The 22,141-nt window shown below is 38.8% G+C and overlaps 1 protein-coding gene across 1 annotated transcript in view; it reads left to right on the top strand.

Annotated features, from left to right (window-relative positions):
• The window catches only part of LAMA3 (laminin subunit alpha 3), a gene marked incomplete at both ends in the record, with an annotated part of 116,709 nt that overhangs the window by 35,129 nt on the left and 59,439 nt on the right, over window positions 1-22,141 (top strand). The window contains 17 exons of the mRNA XM_080340023.1: window positions 193-234; window positions 365-502; window positions 1,264-1,398; window positions 3,945-4,079; window positions 5,309-5,446; window positions 5,964-6,010; window positions 6,869-6,968; window positions 8,156-8,208; window positions 8,590-8,695; window positions 10,405-10,504; window positions 10,945-11,101; window positions 13,962-14,100; window positions 15,682-15,824; window positions 17,172-17,272; window positions 17,403-17,556; window positions 18,965-19,125; window positions 21,356-21,464. Coding sequence (XP_080196149.1) covers window positions 193-234; window positions 365-502; window positions 1,264-1,398; window positions 3,945-4,079; window positions 5,309-5,446; window positions 5,964-6,010; window positions 6,869-6,968; window positions 8,156-8,208; window positions 8,590-8,695; window positions 10,405-10,504; window positions 10,945-11,101; window positions 13,962-14,100; window positions 15,682-15,824; window positions 17,172-17,272; window positions 17,403-17,556; window positions 18,965-19,125; window positions 21,356-21,464 — 1,958 coding nt within the window. The remainder of the gene's footprint in view (window positions 1-192; window positions 235-364; window positions 503-1,263; window positions 1,399-3,944; window positions 4,080-5,308; window positions 5,447-5,963; window positions 6,011-6,868; window positions 6,969-8,155; window positions 8,209-8,589; window positions 8,696-10,404; window positions 10,505-10,944; window positions 11,102-13,961; window positions 14,101-15,681; window positions 15,825-17,171; window positions 17,273-17,402; window positions 17,557-18,964; window positions 19,126-21,355; window positions 21,465-22,141) is intronic.

Genomic DNA, 22,141 nt, shown 5'->3' with positions numbered 1-22,141 from the left:
AGACTAAGCATGATTACGTATTATTATTTTTTAAAAAAGACTTGTATGTAAGGGGCATACAAATAGTTTTGTCAGTTCAAGAGAAATAATTGCTAAGCACTGATCTGCTTTTCTTGCAAACATAAGAGGAGCTGCATGATTTTATGCACTAACTTTGTTCCTTTCTTTCTTTTCCTTTCCTGTTGTAACTAGAAGGTGGCTGCAAACCAGGATATTTTGGCCCCCAGTGTCTACGTAAGTGCCATAGTTTATTCGATGCTTGGAGCCTGTGCTCAGTGTAAATGCCAACCTCCGGCTTCCAAGTGAAATAGGAACTTTAAGATCATAATGCCACAAATATTTTCTTTACAAATGTGCTCTTCAGCGTGCCAGTGCCACGGTGCAGGAGTGCTGGGTGGTGACTGCGATGGAAATACTGGACAGTGCAGATGTAGAATTGGATTTTGGGGACTTTCCTGCGACACCTGTGCAGCTGGATATTTTCATTACCCCTTCTGTCAGGGTAAGACAAATGTTCCCTTTTTGCAACGTATCCAAAATGCAGACCTGAGTTTTATACTGAGGGACGAAGTTCTTTTGCCAAGGAGGTGTGTTCATAGGGAACTCCCCCAAAATTCACTGAAATCAAAGAAGAAGAGGAATGTGATGAGGGGACATTTCTATCTAAAAACGCCCGTATTTCCTTGATTGTTGTCTAATGTCAGATGCAGCTGTCAGACTTCAGTTTGGGGTTGGATTTAGTAACATTGATGAAATTTAGAATATGTTTGGAAGCATTTATTTTACTTATCTTAGGTTTTTTTTAATTTTTTTTTTTTTTTAAAGTGTGTTTAATTTGGCTTTGCAACCTCGCTTTTATACACCCTTTCTAATCAATACTAGAAAACTGACTATTTTTAAACTTTATTAACTATCTCTGTACTGTCTTTTTAGGCGTTTTATTAACCCCTGCCACTTGAGATTGTAAATCAAAACCATACATTGTTTCATTTTAGTCTTAAAAAAAGATGTAACTATTTTCAATAATTGTCATACCACTTGGCATCAATGAATCAGGCTCTGAAGGGGGACAAGCTACGTGCAGTGCTGCAACACTGATATTGAACCAAGTAGTTACTTTCAGCCAGATTCTTTTGCTCTTTCATTAATGTTTCCCGTGATGCTGATTGTTTGTTTGTGTTTTTTTTAATTTTCATTTAAAGAAAAATAAAAGAAGACAGCCTATGCAAAGGCTGTGTCTGAAATGTCTTTTCTCATTTGCAGTGTGTGAATGTAATCTGGCGGGTACCCAGCCCGAAGTCTGCGACTTTCTTGGGAGGTGTCTCTGTCGCTCTGGGGTAGCTGGACTTCAGTGTGACAGCTGTCAGCCTGGCCACCACTCTTTCCCTGCCTGCCAAGGTAAGGCTGCTGATTGCATGTGCAGCATCAAACAGGCCCTCGAACAGGCAGGGTGAAGTTCTTTTCAAGTACTGTTTTTGCCATAACTGAAGCAATGTTCATAGCAGTAAATGGGCCAGGGACTCTTGTTCTCTACAGTGAACTTCTCATACATTCTCATTCTCCAAGCACTACTTCCCGGCATCTTTCCACAGTGTGGAAGATTATAGTGTCTGCTCTCCCATAGGCTTTTTTTGCATGGTTAGACAGTTTGCTATAGCCTCAGTCAGTACAGATGCCTTACTGATAACTAAAGGATTTGAAAGCTGTTTTCACATGGAGACTACAGCAACAGAGCACTCTTGACTGCTAAGGAACTGGCATAGTGAAGCATTGATCTGCTTTAGCAGAGGGTCTTCGTTTGGTACCTTGTAAAATGTGTGTACTGTAAATCTGAAAATGAGATACTCTCATTTTACCCTTAACAGTGATTTCTCACTAATTTTGAGATCATATGACAGGCACAGATCCAACCTCTGTTCACATAATCATGACATGTGACTAGTCTCCGTAGGGTTTCACCAGGGTACCTGTCACCAAGGACCAGTTGGCCTTTTACAAGAGAGGAAAATTGATCATGGTGGTTTTCTGTGTGTATGAGCAATCCATCAAGTCCTGTCTGGCCCCTAGGTTTTGTCTGCCTTTGCAGTGAGTGAGATAGAGGCCCTTAATCCTTAGTGAATTTTACAGTGAGAAAGAATATAGAGTATTGCTGAGTCCTGGTGTATGTACTTCCTGTACAGCATAGCAATATTTACATAGAACATTATGATTTACTTTCTTCTCTCTCATTATTTTTGGTTGCTTGCTATAGTAGTCCTCTTCCTTTTGGGCTTACGTACTTGTTTACATCCAATGAATAGACAGCAGAATCCTTTGTGCCCTTACAAAGACAATTATATTGTGTTACCAAACACAATGGGTAGAATAAAGAAACACTACACGACCGCATTTTATGGTCTGGAGTAGATTAACATTTTTTAAATGAAAAACATAAAACCAGGATTCTGCATTTGGACACACTGTTCAGTGGTCTAAACTTCTTTTTTTTTTCTTAGAATTGAATCAGGTAGCAATCTTAAAGCAAATCAAACTTGTATTGAATACATTTGAACTTTTAACACCAAAAGCTGAAAAGAGACACAAAAGCTTAAAAAAGCTTGCAAAAACAAAATGTGAAAGACAGACAAAAATAGTTGAAAACACAGTCAGTGGGATTACTCAAAACTGCTGTAGTTCACAGCTTGTTCTGTTAAAATAAGCTGCCATGGGTTTAAATTCAAACTAATGCAGCGTGCTGCAAACTGTGGTGGAAAGTGAGCAGCTCAGCCTGCTACTCCTATTTGAAATTGTCATCTTCAGAAGGGAGGTAGATCTATTAACTTCTTGGCTGCTGCAGCTAGAACTGATCTCTCTGGTCTTGTCTTGTTGAACTCAATAGAAGCTTTATTCAATAAGAGTGATATCAAAATAAAGCCTTTAAATGAATTAGTGTTATTAAAATGAGGAGAGAATGCAATATAATGTTTGGCTGAGGGTCGACTCTAGTGTGGGTGATGTTTTTGGAAGCTTCGGTATTTATATGTCTCTATCATGAACTTCCTAGCAAGCCCTGTGTTCTTTCCAGGCTTCTTTGAAGTAACAACAGCCACGTCAGATGTCCTTGGCTGCAGCAGAAAGAGGAACCAAAAGGGGGAACCAGGAACGTGAACAGGGAACAGAAAGACAGTGTTTGTTTTATATTTCTGTCAGTCAGCCATTTCTGTCAGTCATAAAATGCAAGTGATTATCTGCAATACTTCAGCTTGTACCTGGCGCATCTGGGATTCCCAGATGGGCTCCTATTCATGTACCTATAAAGTGTGACCCTGTGTAACATCCAGCATCATTTCAATAAGACAGCACATCTTGTCTATGATAGAGCTGTTAGCCTAAAACAGTGGTAACTCCAAGAGAAGTCTGACAATAGCTTTTGTTATGGTCTGACAAGGTGCCTTGGATGTTACATGTAGATTCCGGCAATGTGCTGCTTGCCAGCTTGTAGGATTAAGATGTCAGCAGTTTTTCCCTTGTGCATCATGAACGTGTGCTTGTGTATCATTACTAATAGCTTCTTGTTACCCATTAGGCCTGGCCTAGCTTTGTGGATGCTGTTTCTCAGAGGTTATTTTTTAAAGATGTTAAGTACTTCTCTCATGTGACGTTCTTTCCACTGAAAGATGGATGTCTGGCCCTTATACATGTTTTGCAAGGCATCAAACTAAATCTTTAAACTGTACATTACAGAATTACAGTAAGAACCTGATTATCAGTGATTGAGGAGGTAATTACAGTATAAGCATCTATTTAATTATATTTAATTTTGGTGGTAAGATTATGGTTCATCTAGTTTCTTCACAATTCTTTACTTTCAAAGGTCACTTTTTTTTGGCAAATTCTGGTTTAAATAACTGCTGGTTTAGACATATATCTGTCAGGGTGTTTATTATTTCTTTTTCTCCATGCAGAATGTAACTGTGATGCTATTGGCTCAGTGGAGAAAACATGTGGTCCTAGAGGTCAGTGTCTGTGCCATAGCAACTACGCTGGACTGAGCTGTGACCAGTGCGCTCCCAGTTATTACAGCTATCCCAGCTGCTTGCGTGAGTAAAAGCCTTTCCTTTTACTGGGGTTTCCCTTCTTGTTTCTGCAATACAGAAGACAATAGTTTCCAGTGTTTGGCCTTGGTGCAGTTGTATCTCTCTTCTAAAACATGAAATCAGGCTTGGCAATGGGCATTTACTGAGTTCTGACTCTGTCAGCTTAGAGAACGTGGGCTGTGTTCCAGTTGTTTGGGCTTCTGATATTTGGTACACCATCCTGTAATCTTTTAAGTAAGTGCATTAGTGTGTGCCCTCGACATGTGCCAACACTGCACCATAAATCCTAGTCTAGAAGGGCTTGACTTTACATATCTTCCATCATATCAACATTTTTTCCTGCCCACGTGGATCAGTTGATCAGGCCCAGCATCTGTCATTAAAATCGGCAAGTGACTTGATCATCATGAACAGGACTGCTTTTTTCTAGAAATCAAATGGTTATTAGTGCTAAAGAAGGAATGTATCCTCAGAATTCTGCTATTACTAATCACCAAAACAAAAAAAAATCTGACAGGTTTGTAATCCCTCTTTAGGAGACTGCCTACTATTTTACTAAAATAATTGCCATTAACCATTTCACCCTTAGACTCTAGCTGAACCAAGACAAGTCCCCTGGGCTGTAGCAGCATTGTTGTTTTTTTTTTTCTGGCATTTTCTTATTTACACTGTGTGTGTAAATCATTGCACAACTGAGACCTTACATAGGAATCTGAAACAAGACTGGTTGCATGGTGTATCTCAAAGCTTGCTTCTGGCCTCCCCTGCCCTCAGATCTAAAGGTGTGATAGGCATATGGTTTTATATTCTATAATTCACTACCATATTTTTAAGTGTAGGTCAAATCACAGAATTTGCCCCGTGCTTTCTGTAACCATAGGAAGATCAAGTAAGCAGAAATCCAAAACCAAATCTGCTCTTAGGATGGGACAGAGAAGTTGAGGAAGGGGATTCATTATGGTTCCAGATAATCCTACCTGTTTCTGTCTAGAACAGAGGAAAACAATGTGAAGATGGTACAGGTCACCTCAGACTTACAGGTTCCAAATAGGGATGAGGACCTTGTGAGTTATAGGGGGACCTTGTGAGCTATTTATGGGAAAGAAAACAGAAGAATGCTCTAGACAAATAGTATTCAATACCTCCACAGTATTAAAGTTTTGGAAAGTTATTGCTTGATATCTACAGGTGAACCAACCCTCCCACCACTGCCTGTGTTTGTCATTGTATAGCTTGTCAGTGCTCTCCCGACGGTTCCCAGCACGACATGTGTGAATCTGTATCGGGGCAGTGCTGGTGTCGAACAGGTGTCACGGGACGACAGTGTGACAGGTGCCTTTCTGCAGCTAACAACTTCCCCTATTGCCAAGGTAATGCTCCTGGGGGAAAATCCTTCATTCTGGATATGATCACCCCTGTTTTTATTGCATGATTCTCCAGGGCAGTCTGCTGCTTACAAAGCTGTATAGGAACCCCCTGAGGCATGGGGAGGGAGAGACACACCATGAGCACATACTAAATGAGCTTGTCATTCTGTATGTTATTTCATGAAGTGAACTGTAAGATTAAAACTTTTTTAAAATTATGATGGCCCAAGAACTTTGAGAAAACGTCTCTCAGTTCTGTAGGTTAGTGCTGTATTTTTCCAAGTGACTACTTTCCATATCAAACCAAACAGTCTAAACCAAGGCTAAATACACATTTGAAAAAATCATTATTAAAGGCTTCTGCGGGTCTTGACATTTAAAGTATTTGTGTCCCCCAAGGTAACCATACTAAAAAGCCCTTTCAAACTCACACCTGCTGCATTGTACTTCTGCACTACTACATTCCACAGCTCTCTTTTCAAAATGTCTTTCAATGTGTTTGTTTTTTAATTTCATAAAGGTGCCAACAGTGAATGTGACCCTTCAGGTAGCATTGGTTCTCATTCCGTAAGTATTGTGCTATTGCAGTATGTGCACAGTATATGTTAATAATTCGTGTGCCTTTGCTGGACACATTCAATTAATTGCTCAAGTCCTGAAGCCTGCTCTTAGACTGTGGGAGAATTGCATGAGCTTATTAGCAGAGTAAGGGTGGAAATAAACTTTTGTGTTTTGTTCTTTGATCATACCAGTGCAATTAGCTGTTGAGGGTGGGATTTTTTATTGATTATATATAGAATATTCAAACTGCTTAGTCGTCTTGGTATGCTAGAACACTAATCTGTGCATATAAGCCTGTGCATGTCTCAGAGGTTCTGAGTTGCAACAAACCATTTCAGCATCAAATTATTACAGAAAAAAATACTACCTCTTTGTGACTGTTGCTATACCATGATTATTAATATAGTGATGGTTATCAGCAGCAGGATGTTATGAGAAATTAGAGTCTGACCAATGGAAGAAGTATCTGTGTAGGCTCATGTACACAGTTATGTGTGTCTTCCACCAACACAGGAAGAAGTAAATATGAAAATTAATTTTTAAGGAAATTTGCTTTTTAAACTTTTTGCAAAACAGTTAGTACTTTAGAGCAGTTCTAATAAGGCTATAAAAGAATCAGAAAGTACAGTGTTTTGGATATTTAGAATAAATTAGATATTGGAAAAAATATGCAGGGGTGGAATAATCCTGTGCTGATAGTATGAGACACAGAAATATAAGATATCTCAATCAGCCTCAGCTTCCATGCACCTGTAAAAGTCAGTAAACTACCTGAGCTGTTAATATTAGGTTTTTCTTAGTACTAAAGAGCAGTACGTTTTTGATGAGACTGATGAACCCATATTAACTCCTTTCTGTCATTAGGGCTATTGTCAATGTCTTAAGCACGTTGAAGGTCCTACCTGTAGTAAATGCAAACCATTGTACTGGAACCTGGCCAAAGAAAACCCCGAGGGATGTACAGGTACAGCTTCATGACATATTCCTTTGGCTTGTGGAATGTGCTAAATTATTTTGAAACTCATCTTTTTTCATTGTGACCATCTTTGGTGCTCAGTGACTTTCACAGTGCTTGTTAATAGCATATTTTTCATGCTACTTAACTGTAACACCAAATTACCCATGATACCAGCAGTTACTTTTAGAAATTCGACTGTAACTTCATGAGTGTTTGCTAGTCCTGGACCAAGGTGTGCTCTGAGTTACAATGATGTGTATACTTCATATGGCCCTATGGCAGTTATACTGGAGGGAGATGGGATTTCTGCCCTTAACACTTACACCAGAATTTGGCTCATTATTTTGAGGAAAAGGTGCTTTTTCATTTATTATAATCTCCTAGTTTGCAGAGGAGTAAAAAGCCTTCTCATGGCCTCAGGGTGTGACGAATCTGTTACAGTTTATATCTATATCATATTGTTCTGTTTTAAATTTTCAGTGTTTGCTAACAGTGTGTCTTTTTCAGCAGATGATAAAGATTAAAAAGAATAAAGATAAAAAATCTTTGAAGATTTTTTCTCCCCAACTATTTAATTTCTAACAGGTTCACCAGAGCAGCCACTTAGGATGAGTAGCCTTAGAGCTGATATTGATATTATGATGTCTTTGACTATAAATCTCTAAATACTGTACACTCTAAACACCTTTTAAAAGATTAATTAATGCACCTTTCATGTAATTCATCTTCTCTGCCTTCAGTCACAGTGTCAATACTGGGTTTCACCAAACCTGTATGTCAGCATAGCTCATTCCCGCAATATTTGCTTCATTTATATTTCATATGGAGAGTTGGACTGGTCCCAGAGTAGCACTGCAGAACAGAAGGTGCCAGTCAGGCACTGTTTTGCATCAATTGTCTGAATGTTTCTAAGAAAATCCATACTCACGACTGTTTTTGTTAAACACAAATTAGAACATTTTAGAACACACCAGTGAATTGCACATACACAGAAATCCTCATTCTTCTTACTTTGCTTTTTCTTCTCACCTTGTGTCAGTACCCATCTGCTGTTCTGAACCTTCCGGAGTAAAATCCACCTTGTGGCACTATGACTCAGAATTGCAGATTCAGGGTGGTGTGTTTGTTTGTTTGTTTCCTTCAAAGTATCTTGGAAAGACAAAATGCAGATTGTCCTTTTTTCATCTGTGCAGCATGCCAGTGTGATGTGAGTGGAACACTAAGTGGAGTTGGAGAATGTCAGCAGGTAAAGTGAAATTAGAAGACATAATTAAATTGTTTTTTGTAAAGAAAGATCATTGTAACATTCAGTAAGGTAGAAATGTTAGTACTCATTATCGCTTTTGCACATAAAGTGGGTAGTTTTATACAGCAAAGAAGCAGATTTGTACAGAAGTTTTATATAACCTAGGGATGTATAAAAGTTCTAAAATCTTTTCATCATTTTGAATTTATATATTTTTTAGTCTGTTCATTGAAGATCATAAATGACAGAAGTTATGTCCAGATAGTATTTTTTGTTGAAAAATAGAATGTTTTTCCTCTAGAGAATCAGAGGAATTCAAAGCACTGAAAAAGTACTGAAAAAGATGCTGAAACATTTTTGATGAAGTTGTTTTCTTTGTAGGAAAATGGGCATTGTTACTGCAAATCTAATGTTTGTGGAGATTCCTGTGACACCTGTGAAGCTGGTTATTATGCTCTTGAAAACAAGAATTATTTTGGCTGCCAAGGTAAAATGAATAAAGGACATCTCTAGTAGCACATTTTCACTCATCAGAAAAGTCTTTAGAATTCTCTAGGGTGTATTAATAAAATGTGGATGTATTTGTCAAATCACTCATGTGCACAGCATTTTGCATTATGGCTTGTAATTGCCTGTAACCTGCATAAATCCTCCTTTGGTCTCCAAAGGGAGCAGCAACAAGGCAGATGTTCCCACTGTGGTTCCCAGTCACTTTGTGCCTCTTTCATGGTCCTTCTCCTCACCTTCCCCCATCCCTCATTTACCACCACATGTCTGAGGCTTCTCTGTCAAAACCCACAGTGAGATTGAATGAGGCACTACTAAAGCTGTTACCCTATCAAATAGGTTAACTCGGAGTCCTTCCTCCTCACTCCTCCTCTCAAATTCTGGGGCCAGGGATGGTTGGTTTTCCTGCAAGTGTTATCTCTAAGAGTGGTAGCTCTCTCTTCCACTTAGCAGTTTTCTAAGGTTTGCTGCCACAATAAAAACTTAAATTGCTACAATAAATACTAGCTTGATTTTTTTGTTGTTGTTTTTGCAGGCATATTAATGTAATGCTTTAGCCCAATGCTCAATGTGTTTTGAAGCAGAGCCAGATGTAGCTGTAATGTGGAGGAGTGATCCTTTTTCTGAAGAATTCTTGCCCTGACATGTGTTTTGAGTGGTGTAGGGCTACTTCAACACCTCCATTCCCTCCTTGTCCCCCCAGTGTAGGTTCAGGTTTGTTAAAATTATTGAAAGCACTTTCACTGACTTCAGTGTACTTTACACCTGTCTTGGGTCAATGCAAGAGATTTATTTTCAAAACATTGGAGTACTTCCAACAACCATTTAATATGTGCAAAGTTAAAAATAATGGCTACTGTATTAAGCACAGCTTTTATGCCTAATGTGCAAAGCAAGGAGCTATTGAAAGGGATCTGATTTCGCAAAGGTGTCAAATACCCTAATTGTAATTGATTTCAGTGAGACTACAGGTGCTTAACATGTCTTAGAAAACAGGGTTTTTACATTACTGTGTAAATACATGTTTAGGAACTTTTGACCTTTCAATTCATCTTGAAATTTTTAGCCTAGACGTACCTGTTCATTAGTTCATTTCTAGAGGTGTCCTTTAGTTTGTGTCACAAGTCCTGTCTCCTGTAGAAAGTAATTTAATATTGATGCTCAGTATCGGTTAAAATTATGCATATGCTATTACATGAACATATATATTCTTGATGTGTGCAATGTTCGTAAGATAAACATTGGGGTGCCAGGCTCCAAAAAATTAATATCTTACATTTTTTTGTAAGTTGGGTTTTGCGGTTTTGTTTATCTTGTTTATCTTATTTATCTTGATATTGCTGTAGAAATTCTGACTTCTTAGAAAAACAATTGAACAGCTGTTCAGCAAAACTGTAGTTCAGTAATGTGGCATGGCTTGTTACTTGTGATTTTTTTTTAAAATGTCTTTTGTCACATTCCAAGGAGAAATAAAGAAAACAACCACAAACATGGGAAGCCAGAAATAATTGCAGCTTATGCACGCGTGTTAACATGTGTTTGAAAGGGTCTGAAGGGAGTCTGAAGGGCTCTGTATGGAGGAAATGAGTCGATAATTGTGTTTAACTAATGGAAGCGAAGTGTGTTTTCTGATAACTTTCATCACTTCTTTTCTGATGGGATATTTGGCTTCTGCTCTTTGTCCGTCAGGCTGCCAGTGTGACATCGGAGGATCCCTCAGCCCGATGTGCGCCGAGCCCCAGGGTGGTTGCCAGTGCAGACCGCACGTGGTGGGGACGGCCTGTCGCGAGTGAGTCTAGATCAGGCTTCAGCATAGTTCTCTTGAAACTGCCCGCAGGTCCCTTTCACGTGAGATTCTGAGTTTGTTGATAAAAGAGCTGGTAAATTGTATTAGTTATTGATATTAATTTTGTTGGGCAGCTTTCTTCTGTTATTTTAATAAGTTTTTTTAAAATATGTTTCTTTAAATAACCAGTACCTGTTTTGCATTGGTATTGCATAAGTATCTATGTATCAATCAAGAGTCATATAGGAAAACGTATGTAAGCTGTAAAAGCTTCTGGAAAGTGAGTTCTCACTACATCCATTTTATCATCTATCTTGAATTTATTAGCTGCTACCAGGACTCCTCAGTCATCAGTAGGTCACCTCCCTCCCACTGCTTTATGCTCTTAGGTGTAGATCATACAGCGCCTGGTAATTCTTTGTTGGTGTCTTTCTCCTTGAAAGGCCTGAAAAAAACTATTTTTTCCCTGATCTGCACCACATGAAGTTTGAAATTGAAGATGGTACTTCTGCCGAGGGAAGGGAAATTCGGTTTGGCTATGATCCTCGGGAATTTCCTGGCTTCAGTTGGAGAGGATATGCCCGGATGTCCTCTATACAAGTAAGCTGGTATTTCGCTCAAGGCTTTGGGGTGAAAACATAGGATGTGGTATGTATGTCTCTATAGTACTGCTGTGTGTGTGCAAGGTCATGGAAAGATCAGAAAAAAAAAAAACAAACAAGACAAGATATCACTAATCCTACCCCTTTGATACTGTATCGCTGTTTGGATCGGTGAGCATTGGTATTACTGCAAGTTGGTCATTGCTTGTGCAAATATATGTTCTTCAGAAATGTTCTTGGAGGGTTTTTTGTGAGGAACATGCATTTTGCAATAGATGTAAAGAAAAGAACTCATAGCTTTAAAGTCTAGAGTGCTAACTGCAGAAATTCTTGTCATGACAAGGACAGTGGAATCAGTAGAAGATTGATGCTTGGCTAAGTTACTTGAATTACACAATTCCATGGTAGTGTGCGTCCATAAGATTTTCAAGTACCATCACAGTGCTACCACTGAAGTTGTCTTACACTTGCAACGTACATTGGACAAAGAAGAGAAAAGTACCAACTTTTATTAGGAATTATACCTTCACATTACAGCAAACAGGAAAATGTATTATTCAGTAGAAGAAGCTGTGAGCAGAAGCATATTGGCATAATTTATTTTAGTCTCATGAGAGTCTACAAATAAACTAACCAACGGTAGATTTAAACAATAAATGGGATTTGCTCATTCTTCTTTAAAGTAGTACTCTGGTATAGTTGTGTCCAACCTCTGTAAATTGTGCAAGGACTAACGAATTACTATAGACTGAGACATAAGCACATAACCACTGCACAAGTGTAGTGAATTCCCTTCAGTTCTTCATTTTGCACTCCTTCATCTTTGTTCTTTTTTTTTTTTCCTCTCTCTCTTTTAAAAATCCCAGAGTTCACATTTCTTGGATATTCAGAATTACTCCATGTTTACCAATGAAGGCACCTCTCCAGAAGCTGTGATTTCTTCTGCTTTCTAACTCAGATGCTTTTTATATTTCATATTCAGTGGAATTTTGTAAAGAGGTAGTGAAAGGGCTCAGTCTCTAATCTTGCTAAAATTGTGCATTGTTTTCTTACCTGGATAAAGTTTTTCACTCATGTAAGTAATTGCCAGTTCCAGGCCCTGCTTGGCTAGATCCTTGCATAAGTGACATAGTCTCACGTTCTTAATTTCAGGAAGCTTTCCTAAATTTGATATAGTGTTTCTGTGTCCTTCAGGACCCTGAAATAATCCTCCTCACATTTATTTTGTAGAAGACGAATAGTGTTGCCATATCTACCACACAAAAAACAACTTTTTGTGAAAAGAAACTATTTCAATACAATTCAAAATTTTTGAAGTGAAATTAATAAGCTGTGTGTGACCTCAGTGGAGCTGGTGACCTGTGTCCTGTCATCCTGGGTTTCTCATTATAGATTGAAGAGCTGACAGCTGAGCTCACATTTTAAAGTGCTGGCCAAAGTTGCCCAAGTTTGTGACAGAGCTCAAAGAATAACTTCTCCCCACTCCCTGCCTTTGCTTGAAGCCAGGGACCACCATCTCTTCCTCTCTTATTCCTCATATATTTTTTTTCTCTTCAACGTGTCTTCTAGATTAAAGCTTAGAAACCGTTTTGAATCTCCTGAAGCGTGTTTCTTTATTTCTTTTGCCTTTTATTTTTTGTTTGTATCTATTTTTCAAGTGTTAACTCAGTGCCTGTTTTATCCATGTAGTATCCTTCAGTAGTCATCCTTCTCCATTTAAAACAATACTCATAAAACCTTCCCCTCCTTGTCTGTGTTTTCTGTTCTGGTCCACCATGCTTCTGCAATCACCTGTATTTTGGCTATCTAGTCTCTGTAGATCTGTCAGCCCTACCATCTGTTGCATGTCTATTTTTGCTTTCTGTTTTGCATTTCTATTGAGAAAGTGGAGATCTCCAGATTGATGATGACAGAATTGAGGCATATACGTTCAGAATAGCATATGGGAGCTGTCAACCTTGAATTTATGATAGCTTTTAGAAGTAGGAGAAAATGAGACTTTGTGCTCTATTCTCAAATGTGTGGACCTGATAAATCCTGTGTGCTTTGGGGAAAGCACAATGGACCACAGTGGTGGGGATCTCACCATACCACAAGCATCTTGGAAAGGGACAGTGAGTGGATTATGATGGGTAAACTGGGAGATGAATTGTGAGGAGAGATTTAGGATGGAAAGAAGGAAGCCAAACCACTGAGGTTGCACCGATCCTAGTTTTTCCCAATCCACCACCAACCTTTGAACATGTATCTGCAGATTCTGTTGCTCTGCAAACTAAATTGTGGGGGCTGTGTGAATGCAGCCCCTGACAGGCTTGCTGTCTGTCCATGGCTGATGAGAACTGCGTGGCTCCAGAGGTGTCAGCTCAGCTGAGGGCAATGAGAGCCATGGCATCACATCTCTAAGATTAAATTGTGAGATCTGGTAGAGGAGCAGAAGTTTCAGTGACGGTCTGAGATGTCTGCATGCTGTGGAACGTTATGTGTGACATCAGATATGGATCAATGGTTCTGTCCCGTTCTTCAGGAAGCCGGGAATATGGGCAGCCGTTGATACCATATGTCTTATTTATGGTACGGGAGGGGAGAATAACAGTGAAATACTGTTCATGGTTCAAGGTGTGATATCAACATACATGTTAGTTCAGCCATTCTGTGTCTTTCTGAATAAGATGTTATCCAGCAAGAGTTATTTTATTTCACAACAAGTTTTGTTCTATATTCTTTTGTAAGCTGCCTGAGCCTTTCTTTTCTGTAATGGAGTTTGTCTTTGTCAAATGGTTTTTTCTTTCTCTGGGTGCTAGTAACAAATAATATACTTTCCTTTCCTCCTTTTTCCCCTTTCTTTTTATTTTTCCCAGCCAGAGGTGGTTGTGCCTGTCACTGTGGCTTCCCCTAAGCTCTTCCACCTAGTCCTCCGCTATGTCAGCCTGGGTTCAAAAAGCTCTAAAGGGAAGATCTCAGTTGCTGAGGGAAAACATTTTGGCACTAATTATACTTGTAAGTGAATTAATTTTCTCACTAGGCTTGCCTGTCTTCCTCTGTCATACACCAGCATTGCTATTCCAGTATATACTTGTCAGCATGTGCATTTTTCTTGTAGGACTTTAGTATGGTGCTTGCATGGCTTCTAACTGTTCCTCTATTCAGCACTTTATGGCTGTTTTTGTTTATTAACTTCAATTTTTCAGAATGAAGTGAGGATAACTTTGAATGTGGAAAAATCAAACCTCTACTTATTTCGCATTATCCTGAGGTATATTAACCCTGGAGGTGAAACATTATCTGGCCGCATATCTGCTTGTCAATCTCGGCCTGAAACAGGTAGGTGCAACTCAACAGCACAACAGATCAGATGAATGTTACATCAGAAATGCCTTTTCCAGGTGCACCTGATTCAAATTTGCAATGATGCCACTTAAAATGCATCTCTTTTAACAGTGTCAGTGCTTTTGTGCTTTTCCTAATATATTTTGCTGTGTAACTGATGTGGCTGTGTTTGCATGAACCACCTGCTTACAGCAGTAATCAAGATCTGTTTTTTCAAATGTTTGCCAAACAGTACTTTCAGTTCTGGACTTGGCAGCTCTGAACTGTGTATTTTATGAAGCACTGAAAAAAGGGATAGCATCACTTGGTTTAGTTGCCTTTAATGTTTCAGTTTAAAGGTGGCTCTGCCTTCATTCCACGAATAATATTTAATTATTAATCTGATCCACCAAGTTAGCTCTGACTACAGACCTCAAGAGCATGCAGTGTCTTTTGGGCCCTGATAAAAGATAAGTCCATATCCTTTTACTGGTAGGGGCATCCCAAGCCTATATTCAGAATTATCTCTCATTGTGCCTAACCTCTGCATACTGGTGGGAACTGATGGAGTTTAGTCATAGATCCCTTCAGTAATTCAGAAGAGATGAAACCAAAGACTTAGCAGATACAACTCAGCAGAGTGGCAGCAGTTTGTGGTCAGGTCTGGCTTATATTGCCTGGCAGGCAGGGAACCAGCTGTTGTCTGTGTCCAGGGGCTTCAAAGAGGAAACCTTTAATGTTCATAACAATTGATCCTCATGACTTCTCTTCGATAAAGCACCCTGCGGCTGTATTTCTGTTGTACATCATCTCTGCCCAGAAGTTACCTTCAGTTACTATCTGTAACTAAACATTTTACATGGTACTGAGAACCTCCAGCATCTGAAATATTTGGCTGAAGGTCACGTGAGAACAGGCCTTGTGTCATGAGTCAGTGCAGAAACAGGTTGAATGGAAAATAATGGAAGGGGAAAGTGAAGAAGTGAACATTTCAGAATATTGCAAAACTGGCCATTACAGAGGATAAGCTCTGCTTTTCTGAACCAATTTGCTTGAAACTATTGATAATAAGAATGAAGACAACAACCACTGTATAGCTCTGTAGCTTATTGTGCATGGTCAAATGCACTGTTATTACATATTGACAAGAGAAGCATTGATCAGCTCCTGTTAGACAGTTTAATGGATGAAATCATTAGTCCAGCTCACTGAGCAAGTAGAGACATTTTACACAGTCCCTTATTTTTTTACTTGACTTTTTTTTGCTGGCAGGGGCTGCTCAGAGCAAAGAGATTGTCTTCCCACCCAGCAAGGAGCCAGCTTTTGTTACAATGCCAGGAAAAAGCTCCACAGAACCTTTCTCACTGGTTCCAGGCACGTGGACTGTCAGTATAATGGCAGAGGAAGTCCTCTTGGTAAGAAAACAATTGAGGAAAATAAGTGCTTGAAGGCTATCATGATGGTATTACTCTGGAGATATGTGCTGCAAAGTAGTCTGCAAGTAATTAAAATTCAGCACTAGCAAAGAGTACAGCAGCAGAATATCATTATAAAAATGTACAGTTCTGCTTCTATTATTTTTTTTTTGGTACTCTGACTTTTCCCTGCTCTAATTTTTCTTGTTCTTATAGACTTTCAGTCTGTCCAGAATCTGTACCTTCAAAGCATAAAGTAGTATTAACATACAGCACAATTTTTTGAGCATAAATGCTCACAGAAATTGGTAATTCTTACACATCAGATATCGTATCCAAAGCTTGTCTTAGCCACAAATGACCAAGGCTTCAGTTTCTTGACAAAGATTCTTCAGAAAAGTATTATAAGATTGGCTGCATGATTAGCAGATCATTTTCTAAATGTTTTAATCCTCCCATCATTATTCTCATTTTACTCACTGAAAATGTGAGAAGTTTTCTGACAGCAACTTTGAGAAATTGCTATAAAAAGACAATTTTTTGAGGTGATCATTTATGAAAAACCTTGAACGTGTATGATGGCACAGACAGCATACTGAAATCCATATGTATATTGTATGGAGTTAATTTAATAAGTAGCCAGTGTCTTTTAGTATTTAAGCCTAGGGCTTTGTTAAATTTGTGGAATACCACATGAAATGTTACAAAAGAGCTTGCAAACATATTTCTTGCTGTGACAGTACTTATTGTGCCTGGGTTTTTTTACTGATACTTTTGAAAATGATTTTATTAATTATCTTAACCCAGTGTGTTCTCACAATAGCAGTTTTTATAAATAAGCTCTAATACGTTAATTTAAGTAGGCAAGACAGAGCAAAAAATACACCAGCTTTTGAAGCACAGTTTAATAGATTACATGGAATATTTTTATAAGGTCACCTGGGACACCTGAGTCTCCCTGGTGGAGTCACACAGAGTTGAGATGTGTGCGTGGGGATTGCACCCATGGGTGAAAACTGCACCCAGCTGGCTGTGTGTAACTAAGTTGTGGGGAGGCTCTGGTGTCAGCACCATCTTTTGAAACACATGATGGGAATGTGGCTTTGGAGTTTGCCTGCTCACAGAGAAGCTGCCTTCATCCCATCTCTGTGAAGGTATAAGTAGAGTTAGAGGGACACATCCTGCTGTTATTGGCCCATACAGCAACAAAATCCACGTCTTGCAGATATCCTCTGTAAAAATTATTTATGTGACCGGTTTTATTCATTGCTACATTGTGAAAGTCTAGAAATGTTCCTTTTGTAATGCTCTGCATGGTCTTGCATTTGTTGTATTCTTTGTTCTTAGGATTATATGGTGCTGTTACCTAGTGATTACTACGAAGCATCCATCTTGCAGATACAAGTTACAGACCCTTGCACCTATTCGGGACATGCTTCAACAGAGCAGTCAGTATATATGCTGCAGAATTAGCCATTGTCTTGGATTATTTTATTATAATCCTGCTGCACTTGGAAACAATAATAATCTTGTGTTGTGTTTTGTTTTGTTTTTGTTTTTGTTTTTGTTTTTTGTAAGCTGCTTGCTCTATCAGCATTTGCCACTGGGCAAATTTTCTTGTGTCCTTGGTTCAGAGGCAACATATTTCAGACATGGGGGAGAATACAGAAGAATACCTGTGCGACAGCCATCTCCTGATCAGCCAGTGATGTCCCATATCAGTGGAACAGAGGTCAGATTCCTACCTGTTAATTGCAGTCCTATCTCCGCTGTTGGTTATAAACCTACTGGACTAAAATGGTTGCAGATTTACTGCTCAGGATTTGCAGATCTGTAACCCATCCCTAAAACAGACTCTGTGCCAAGTTCCACATTTAATACAAGACTGTGTAGATGAATCAGTGTAGGCAGATTTATAACTGGTGTCCAGAGTGAACATTTCCCTCTGATGAAAGTATCTTATTAAATAAAAATCCCTCTGCTTTAGGGATACTGGTTTGCTCAGCATACTGTTTAATTGCAGGAGAAATGGCATAATGGTTTGTCAGCAGAAATGCTGTACACAGTGTCACTCTGAATTAATTTTTTTTGTTTCTTAAATAGCTATACTTATGTAAAAATACTTGCTTTACTAAAAAACAAGCAGAAACAATTATGCCACTGCTGTAGGTCCATTTAAAGAGAAACATGTTTTATGAAATGAAAAAATACACCAAAAGTGTGTTTGGTTAAAATTAGGTGTTTTGCCAAGTAAATGATAATGGCATGTAAAATGATTATGTCCTCTATTACTGTTCTCTGATATTGCTTTTAAAAATACTCAGTGCAAAAAGAGTACTTATATGGCACAGACCCTGGTGCTTCATCACTGATGCATGTGCAAAACTTCACTGGTACGAATAACTGCAGTGAAGTCAAGAGGGCTGTTGACAGAATTATTTACATGTTTAAGTGTTCATAGCCTAAGGCAATATTGAGGAAAAAACAGTTCAAATTTGAATATAATTATACAGCCAGTTGTGGCAAAACCCCCTGTAACCATAGTACTTTCCATGCAATTATTAATACTTTGAAGTATTTTGAATCAAATATTGTTTTAAACAATTTGTGTGGGTAAACTGAAAGAAAAGGTTGATGCTTCAGAAAGTGGCATTAGCTGTCTGCTGGAGAAAATGCTTTTGTTCTTTGTAGGGAATCAATATACAGCACTGCTCTAGTAGGAATTGTGTTCCTGGAAATGTTCTTCTCAGTGGAAAAATAAAGTCAATTTTCATTTGTTATTAAAGATAGCTTAGAGATGAGGGTGAAAATTTTTCAGTATCATTTAAGTTCCATCATTGGTACTTTCTACTGGGGAGAAGAGAAATAATATACTCATTTTGCAGGCTTATTTTACAGCCTTCCTAGAACTGTTTTAATGTCAGCTCTTTTGTGAACTTGGTTGAATCTTGTTAGTGGCCAAAGTGATACACATAAGCATTGCTTCCATTCTGCTGAATGTCTTTTGCTGAGGCAGTGCAGGATTGGCCCTGGACTGATACTGAGCAGTCATCTTGCAAGGCAGGAAAAGGGAGCTTCCTACAACAAAGGGAGTGAAAAATCTAAAGAATTTTTTTCTTTTATCAATGATCTTGATCTAGGTCGATTTACAGATGACAATAAATGTTCCTCAAGTTGGACGCTATGTTCTTGTTTTTGAATATGCCAATGAAGAGGATCAGTTATACACTGCTGAGGTAATAATGCATAGCCCTGGACCTGTCACTGAAGGCAGAGTAAGAATATACAGTTGTAAATACAGGTAAGAATTTCTGATGTAATCACTAAATGATTAAATAAGCATTCAGAATATAATTATACTTTTTAGATATTGGAATCAATTTGACCATGTAGGTTGTTCAAATTTTAAGGCTACTTAAAATCGAGTATGTGAATCTGTGGGTATTGTACAGATTTTTTTATTCTCTCTGTGCAATCAGCTCATTAAATATTGTGACTACTTCAGTGAGCTGTTTTCCTATACAAAGGATTACTTTTCTTAGGTACATTCGTAAGTCCTTATAAACTACTAATCTAAGGGTCCAGTGAAAGAGCATCACTGTTCACTGCAGATGCCTGCACTGTTTTTATTTAGTTAAAAGCATGTTCAAGGGCTTTAGCTATAAAAAAAATGTAGCTGACAGTTTTACAAGAGTATTCCCACTGTTTCTAACAGGATCTGCTGAAGCAGAAGTTTAAACATCTCTGAAATTCTGAGTGTAGCCGTCCTCTCACTGTTAGGCTGTAGGCAAGGTCTTCAACTGAATGCTTCTTTATCCTTGTTGACTACTGAGGTTACTGCAGATGTTTCTGCACAGGAGATTTTGTCTGTCCTGAGCAAGATTGCCTTTAACACTTGAGCATTTCAGTTTATGACTCAAATTAGGATTGTGATCCTGCAGATGTTTAAGCCCCTGGGAGAGCCTGCCCAGTGCCAGGGGACTGCCGACATACATTCCTTTTTCCTGTGAGTCAAGTGTTTGGCAGATTGGAGGCTTAGGGATATTTGGGATGAAATTGCCCAGTAAGGAAAATCATTTTCATCAGCATGTTTGTGATACAGAACAGAGCTATAGGCAGCAGTGACCTTGTCAGGTTGTTGAAGGAGAAAGCTCTTTTTTTATCCTGTTACGTAATACTTCAAGATCCAAACCACTTGCTATAAAGCTTCCATTTTATTGCTTATTTTTTCTAAACACAATATATGGGCTGATTTTGAACAGTCTTGTTTGTTCATATGATACACTAAGAACTTGGTCATGAAAAGACAAAGAAAGCTCTTGCTATTTTAATGTAGCAATGCAGTAAATTCTGCAACCATTCTGCATGAAGCTAATAGTCACATTGCAAGTAGATTGCTGTGTCATCTTTCCTAAGCAGGAAGCTACAAGCCTCTTCTGTTACAAAATAAATCAAGAAAGGACATAGTGAGGTGCATGCAGATGAGAGTAACGTGTAGTAGTAGGAATATATTGTACCAGGCCATCTTACACCTCTATGAGCTTTGTAACTCCCAATAAAGCACTGTACGAGAATAAAACATTGCAAGCTTCTAGAGAATCACGAGTAAGGGACCTACATTTCTCTGGTCATAAATGTCCTTAGCCCTGAGCTGACCTTATTTTTGAACTGTGTTCTAACCAAGAGTGAAACTTTCATATTCCCTGGTTCCTAGTGGAGAAATAAGCAGTCGTATGGTGGTTACACCTTCTCACCCAGGCCATGCTGGCTGGCCTACACAAGCAGAAGTGCAGAAGAAATAAAAGAAATTAAAGCCTTATATGACTTCTCTTCAGCAAAATGGAACTGATTCTACTTTTGGCAAGCTGCAGGGATCATGCTCCTTGAACAATGCATTTTGAAGCCTTTAGCAGGACTCTTCCTCTTAGTACGTATTTGTCTTTATGGAAGATGCGCAGCCCTTCGGAAGCAGTCGCTAAGAGGCAGACCTACATTTTTTCACTTGTATTGAGGAGCACCTCAGTGTACACATAGCTTCCTAAAATTGAGACATGCCCAGCTGCCATTGTGTGGGAGACACCTGCTGACCCACTCCATCAGTGGTGTGTGGCAGAACTGGAAAGCAGCAGCTGGTACACACTGGCACCTTGAGGAACACAGATCAAGCGCAGAATATTAGTTGCATGCCATGTTACACAGCTTGGAAACCTCTGCAGATAGCATGTATGTGCATCTGTCCACATCCTACTTAAAGCAGTAGCTTAAATGGTGATTTGAGATGAAGTCTGGAGGTTTGGTTTCGGGGTAGGTCAACCCACAAAGGACAAGCAGTATTTTGTACGTGGTACATCCTTTGTCTTCCTAGTGAGGATACAGTATGTTCACCAGTGGCCAAAGTTTACCTGTGATCCAGTGGAACGGCCAGGCATCAGGGATGAGGCTGACCAAAAGCTGGGCAGCTGAGTTAGGTGATAGGATAACCAACACAGCAATGCCAGCAGGCTCATTTTTAACCCTGCTTTCTTTCTCAGTTTCCTTTGTCGTAGCGTTGTAGTTGATGATAGAAACCGAATTGCAGCCTATGACCTGCTAGCAGATACAAAGATACATCTTAAAGCATCATCAATTAATTTTCTTCTGGTGAGTTTTTGTTTTCTTTTCCCTTTTCTAACACTTGTTCCCTGAGTAAGGAGAGATACTTTTCTCCCAATGTTCACATGCTTAATAGTAGTGTGTGAAAGGATGTGTATTAGATGCTTGAAGATGTTTCTTTATATATACTCAGAGAATACTGAGTCAAACTTGATCAAAGATAAACAGAGAATTGCCTTTCTGATAAGAGTTTTGCCAACTCTCTCGTGCTTTATTTCAGTTCCTCTCTCCCACATACATGTGAATTTTAAATGAAAAATGTTCTAGTAGCTTTTATATTTCATCATATTTTTTAAATCTACCTTTCACTTTTTGTAAATCTTCAAAACCCACATTGGAGTTTTCTCGGTCTCTTAAAAAATCTCGGGTAATAGATGCATTCATTTCAGGTAATAAATGTATTCATTAGTCCTATCTTTTAAATGCCTCGAGTGAAAAGCCTTCACTGCCCTCTTTTGGCCACACCACGAATACATTGTTTTGGACACTGAATTTCATTTCTGTTTTCTGTTTTAGAGAGAAAAGGCAAATTACACAGCTGCTTAAAATCTGAAGTTGAAACCCAGCTATAAACACATAGTAGTTTCATGGAACTGTTAGGTTTAACAACTGTTACATGTTTTCATCATTTCTTGAGGGAGTGTTGGGTGTGAACAAATGCCGTT

This window comes from Nesoenas mayeri (genome assembly GCF_963082525.1).
Source record: "Nesoenas mayeri genome assembly, chromosome: 2".
Classification (NCBI taxonomy): Eukaryota; Metazoa; Chordata; class Aves; order Columbiformes; family Columbidae; genus Nesoenas; species Nesoenas mayeri.
Note: the sequence above shows the minus strand (reverse complement) of the source record. Positions and strands in the feature narration are given on the sequence as shown.